General features: G+C 34.6%; 1 protein-coding gene across 1 annotated transcript; it reads left to right on the plus strand.

Moving 5' to 3' along the window:
• The first annotated feature begins 781 nt into the window (after positions 1-781).
• On the plus strand, positions 782-5,396 carry gpr78b (G protein-coupled receptor 78b). The gene is made up of 3 exons (XM_073837545.1): positions 782-1,754; positions 1,858-1,971; positions 4,371-5,396. The coding sequence occupies exons 1-3, from the start codon at positions 1,087-1,089 to the stop codon at positions 4,606-4,608; spliced, it is 1,020 nt and encodes a 339-aa protein (XP_073693646.1). The 5' UTR covers positions 782-1,086; the 3' UTR covers positions 4,609-5,396.
• Positions 5,397-6,868: the final 1,472 nt, after the last annotated feature.

The raw sequence follows: 6,868 nt of genomic DNA on the forward strand, positions 1-6,868 counted from the left end.
TATGGATCCTCTCCCACCCTCCTGCATTTCAAGTCTGTGAAAAAGATGTGTCAAGTCTTCTCGAAAGAGAAGAGAAAGAAAGCACCAGCCTGTCTAAAAACCTTTGCTGACTAACTGGCCCCAATCTTCACACAGATCTTCAACAGATCACTGGAACTGTGCAAATCCTTCCTGATCCTTCCTGCTTAAAATGCTCCATAATCATCCCCATCTCAAAGATACCCAAAATTACAGGACTAAATGACCTGAGGCTTTAACATATGTGGTCATGAAGTCATTTGAAAGACTTGGCCTACCTGAAGGACATCTCATTGGACCCTTGCTGGACCCCCTGCCTTTTGCTTACCGAGAAAACAGGTCTGTGGATGATGCAGCCAACATTTGACTGTGGTCTCTATGATCAACTTAGCTCTGGGTGCTCTTAAAAAAAGCAGCCCTGGCCTACTATTGCTATGGTTACCTAAGAGGAAAGCAACTTTTGTTCACAAACATCTGTGCAATCTGACTAGCTTGAAATCTAACTTTCTGTTACGTACACTTTTATGTTAATGTAACAGGGCTATACCATATACATTTCAGCATCCAGTCCCAAAAGTTCCCTTAGATGGGGAATAGGTTTTCAGAAGACGTTGCAACATTTTTCTGATCTAAGGTGTATTTATTATGTGCAACCACAAGATTTTAAGTATTTTTGGGGGGATTTCTACAAAACGACCTCACACAGTCACTACCCTTGTGCGCATGAGCTAGGAACAAAGCAGTACAGAACGTGATAGAGACCCTTTGCTCCACCACCACGAGCGCTGGGATGCGCGGGACTGAACGCCTCTATCAAGATGGACACCAGATGGATTTTACTCCGTCATAAAAGTGCAATATATGTTCATTAGAAATGGTTTTGAAGAGGGAAATGTGCAGGCGCTATTATGCTTCAGCACTCTGGACAGCGCACCCGAGTGTCTGATCAGATTTATTACTGGAGTTATTTTATCTCTGCGTGTTTAACAGATGAAGAAGCATGCAACTGATAAGTTATTCACCACAAACAGAGGCAAATACATCGCAAGGGGACTTCTGAAGTGAGAAATGGACTTTGCGGAAATTTTGTTTGCCTTGTGCATCTTTGTGATTGTGATTGTTTCATTGTTGGCGAACTTACTGGTGTTGGTATGTTTCATTCACAGCAGCGAAATACGGCGCCAGGTGCCAGGGGTGTTTACCATGAACTTGTCGTTTTGCAACATACTGATTTCTGTCCTGAACATGCCATCCACTTTAGTTGGGATTGTAAAGCACCAGCAGCCTTTTGGGCACTGCCTCTGTCGCACGCTCAGCTTTCTGGAGACCTTTCTGACAGCCAACAGCATGCTGAGCATGGCAGCACTCAGTATAGACCGTTGGATCGCTGTGGTTTTCCCGTTGAGTTACTCCAGCAAAATGCGCTACCGGGACGCGCTGGTTATGGTGTGTTATTCGTGGCTCCACTCGTTCACATTTTCACTCATCCCGCTGTTTTTCTCTTGGTTTGACTACAGTCCCATTTACGCATCCTGCACGTTGCATTTGAGCGAGGAGAGCGCACGGATTAAGTTTACTGTATACACCATTGTCTTTCATGCCACCAGCTTCATGCTCTCGCTCGTGATTTTGTGCGTTACATACTTAAAGGTTTTAAAAGTTGCACGTTTTCACTGCAAGAGGATAGACATTATAACCATGCAGACCCTCTTCTTACTGGTAGATATTCATCCAAGGTATTTATGACCATTTATTTTAAGTAAGCATCATAGGGGTTTTTGCGAAAAATGTCCCATCATAACATAAGTGTCATTAACATTTTGTAAAACTCCTTTGTAGTGTTAAGCAGCGCTGTATTGCTGAACAAAAGAGGAGGAAACAGCGCGCTACTACGAAGATTAGCATTTTCATTGGCTCTTTCATCATCTGTTTCGCCCCTTATGTCATCACAAGGTATGTAGCCTACTGTTTTAAGCTTTTTACACAGCATTTGGTATAAACACTATGGGATAATCTGGAAATAGTTGTTTATCATACAATATGATACATAATGTAAAGATATTAGTAAGGGTAATGTGGGACGCAACGAAGTGGTATGAAGCGTTGAATAACGTTTAATTGTGCATCATGAACTTAATTGCTTGTGAATCAATGTTTTGCTATTGAAAAGTAAGAAAGTGCCTCAAAAATGACATCATTTAATTGAGTCGTGATACAAGAAAAACAAGTCAAGAAGAAAAATCTAAAAATAGCTTTCTAAGAATAGCTCTTGTGCGCCAGAGGTGACAGGAACACATAAACACTTTTCGTCAGGTGATTCGCTCACGATTTTGTAAGAACTATTTGAAAACGACATTTTTCTTCTCACTCCTGTTTTATTTACTTTCCAGTGCCCCTATACATGCCTTTTATGCCTTTTTTGATGGTTGGTTTATACAATTTTATATTTATATAGGCATATACTGTATCTATATTCCATACTGTAATAATAACAAATACGTACAGTCATTATGCCATTACATTTAAAACATTTTTTGTATTTTGTCACAAAATCAGTTGTCAAGCTACACATATTAAGAATTAACAGTTATTTAAAAAGTTGAGTGATTATTCAAACAAATGTTACAAATGTTACTGTTAAAAAAATAAACATTAATTTAATAAATAGTGTTGTTAACCAGAAGATTCATTTAAAGACTTGTTTTATCTAAGTGATTAATGCCTAATATTAGGGTAAGATGGGGGGAGATTTACTTTTAATTATACCATTTAGGTTTAGCATGTCAAGGTTCATGATGATGTATCAGCCAACATGGTGTTACAGAAAATAAATAGAAACATCAGTTGTTATGACACAAAATGTAAACTAATTAGATTATTTATCATGTAATCATTTTCTTATTCCATTTAATCATATGATTGTTTATAATAATTTGAAACAATATATTTGTATATGTATGTGTGTGTGTATATATATATATATATATATATATATATATATGTATGTATGTATGTGTGTGTGTGTATATATATATCGATTTTATATTATTTTTCCATTTTTGTTTAGTCTTTTGATTGTGTTGTTTCAGGGCATATTTGTCTTCATGAGTACAGGATGTCTCCATTTCAAGTTTTTACAGGTCGTTGTTGTGAAGCTGTATTTTTTATTGCTATTCCTTGGTGTATAATAACACTTTTTGGATTTGTGCTAGTCAGACGAAGTATGAGTATTAAAACACACACAACTAAGATTATTCAATAAGCTTTTTATTTATTATCATCATTTTGTCTCCTCCTTCTGCACTTATTTGGCTTTACTCAGTCAGCCTCTTGGCTGATAAAAAAAAAAACTATTACAGTTTAGGGTACTAGACAAAACACTGGGTTTGGGTAGTCTGCTGACTAGTTGTTGTGTTACCAGACAAAATGTATATTTTCTGACAGTATCTTGCACCTGGGGCTGGATCTGATAATTCTGGCGTGGAGGGATGATTTAAGAGTATAAATGATATTGAAATAATTCTTATATTTCTTATCTTATAATTCTTATATTATAATCTTATATTTTAGGTTTTTAAAGTGTCACTGATGTAAAATACTAAATCAACTATTCTATTTAAAATATAATTCTAGTAAATAATTCTTATAAATAGAATCCTAAAAGAGATGCATCTGAAAGGTAAAATTATTCTATTACTTATAAGTAAGTAAGTATAAGTATTTGAATATTTACATATTTAATTGCCCATATTTTAATTAAAGACATGTCATAATAGCAACACAAGTAATGCAAATTTAATTTAAATGAATTTAAAACTTGACTAAAACTAAATTTGAATGAAAGCAAATATGTCTAAATGTAGCCTACATCTAATTCATGAAAATATTAAATAATAACCCCAGTGATTACAGTAAAAATTACATTTAAAAACATTCTACTCAGGGCTTTCTGTGCCAGTTCTGGGTGTCATTTTGCCCCAGGGGTCTAATGTTATATTTTTCAAAACTTCTCAACTTTACAACTCTACAAATCCTAAAACAATGATGTGTCCACAAATCCCTCATTAACAAATCGACACACAAACAATTATTTAACATTATGTAATGTCAAATATCACAATTTACCAATGAAAATTAAATCACTTAACCTTAAAACTGTTAGACTGACTAAATCTCACAAAAGTTGAAATGACAAAATTTAATATTAAATTTTATTATTCATTTAAATATTCATTGATTAAGAAGTCATGATAAATAATTAGTTATCATGGTATAATAATTAGTGTTTTAATGTGGCTCTTGCCTGGATGCTGTCAGCTATGATGTTAATGGATTCATCTCTTTTTTCCAAGGTTGACTGAGCTGCTTCCCTTTGTAGATGTCAATCGGTACTGGGGTATTGTCAGCAAGTGTTTAACATACAGCAAGGCAGCTTCAGATCCATTTGCCTACTCCCTCCTGCGGCAGCAGTACAAGAAGGTGTTGGTAACAGTGGTCAATCGCCTGTTGAAGCGTGATTTATACCCTTCCTCTGGACACAGCAGCTCTATGGACACAGAGAATGACTACAGTCTTCAGAGAATCAGCTAAATGTTGCAAAAACTGTTGCAAAACTAGGAATGCCTAATTCTTTGATTTGAACGGTCTGTGAGAATTCAGTGTGTTTGTGTGTACCTGGTATTCACTACATTATGGGGAAAAATGTCTACACCATGTTTTGTCCCAATGGGGAAAACAGCTTATAAATGATACAGAATTAAGTTTTTTGAAAATTTAAGAATGCACAATGTTTTGTGTGAGGGGTAGGGTTAGGGTAAAGGGATATAAAACCGTTTGTACAGTATAAAAACCATTACGCCTCTGTAATGTCCCCATAAAACATGTAAACCAGTGTACATGTGTTTGTGTGTAAGAGAGAGAGAGAAAGAATATTGCTGTGTAGTCACAGTTGGTGGTGTTTACCACTCTAATGTAATCACATTTGGCTTGACATTATGGTGCATTTTATGCTGTGGTCTATACATTTAGTCTAATGTGCCCCCTGTTAATAAGAGTCAATTAAGATGATTTTGTTACTTAAATGCACCCAAAAGCCTTCTGGTCACTGGACACTGATACATTTTATGTCATATCTTAGTATTCAACATTAGTGACAGAACAGCCAAAGCTAAAAAAAAAAAAAAAACTATCTTGTATTAAATGTACTAGATTAGCTATTCATAGTGCTAGTACATTGTTCTGTTTGGTGGAATGTTGCAAGTTGTTTTTGAAGGTGACTTTGTTAGACTCTTGATGTAGATACAAGAAATTTATAGTGTACTTAATTTACTCTGAATTCTGTTAAGCAGTTGTAGGGTTTACAGAGTACCAAAATAATGAAGTGCTTTATACAGCTGTATAAGTGGCAGATTTATTACCATTTGTTCAAAGAACTGTTTTGTGAAAATGGTACAATAAAGATATCTGTATGAATAACGAAGTAGGCTAATGCATAAACATATAAATGGAAAAATGAATTCTATTTCACTAAATTAATAAATTAATTACTTAAAATCATTAAACCAATGCTTCACATGTTTAACAAGTTCAAGTTTATAGATGGAACTAGTTATTTAATCACATTTTTTGGACCTATTAACATTCAAATCTTGTGAGCATAAAGAAATAACAAATTGTTAGTTTTTCAAAACAAGCATCCAAAAAATGTTTACAGTCTTTAAAACAGCAAGGGGTAATTAAAAGTTAGTTTTTAATGTCACGACTGAGGCAGCACAAAATCTTTCGCCATTATCTGGTTTTGTATTTAAGATTTAAACTGGTAAAGTTGTTTTCGAGTACTCTGTTTTTAAGGGTTTAAAGGTTGTCATTTAAAATCAAACAGGCGGCGGGAGGTGACAGTGCCTTTAACCAAAACATATGTGAGGAAACACTTTTAGATGAAGTTAAAAAAAGAGGCATGGTAGAGTGGATAGTGAGCTAATAATACCGCAGGAAAATGAAGGCGATTCTTCTTATCAGCGTTGTTGTTATTCTGGTTTGGTGCGTAGATCCTCGTTGTGAACCTGGCAACTATTTGAAGGGTACGTAGTTGCATTCACACAGTTGTTTTACTAGTAAAATTTTTTAATTTTATAAGCTTTTCCAACGTCCATAAAATACGTGTTTCTATATATATTTCTTATAAACATTTGTCCAAAATAATCATTAAATTATGAGAAATGTGTTCTAAAAATATTTTGCTTATGCATCTACACTAAATTATCCATTTTGTGTCTGTCAGAGAAATCAATGTCAACTGTGTTACCCTCTTATAAAACCCCCTATAAATCAGCAATGGTTTATTCTAAAGTCACATGTCCAACATCAGGTGATGTAATTTCCATTTTTGGAGGGAAATTTGAAGACAGTGTGATAAGTCATAACTTCTCCTCTTCAAAAATGTATATATATTATTGTCTGCACATAGAGTAGATTAATTGACCATAAACTGTGTTATTATAAAAACATAAGTTAATTAAGGTCATGTACTAACTAGTCCAAGGTCAGCAGTTTGCACAATGCCCTATAATGGCTGAAATGTCAGCTGTGTTACACAGTTAACAAGGATTAATGCGGTTGACAATGTTGGCAATTTACTGTCAATTTATGCTGAGTGTTGTTGATAATATAACTATATATATATTTACAAACTATTGTCATTACACAGAGATGACATTGGATTTGTCTAAAACCATGATTTGCATTACAATGAATAAACTTAACTGATCTAACCATGACCACACTTTCGATTAACTCAGTATCCATAATATTATACACACATTATATTCACATTTGTCAAGGGTTATAAAGC

The sequence above is a fragment of the Garra rufa genome, chromosome 3, assembly GCF_049309525.1.
Source record: "Garra rufa chromosome 3, GarRuf1.0, whole genome shotgun sequence".
Taxonomy (NCBI): Eukaryota; Metazoa; Chordata; class Actinopteri; order Cypriniformes; family Cyprinidae; genus Garra; species Garra rufa.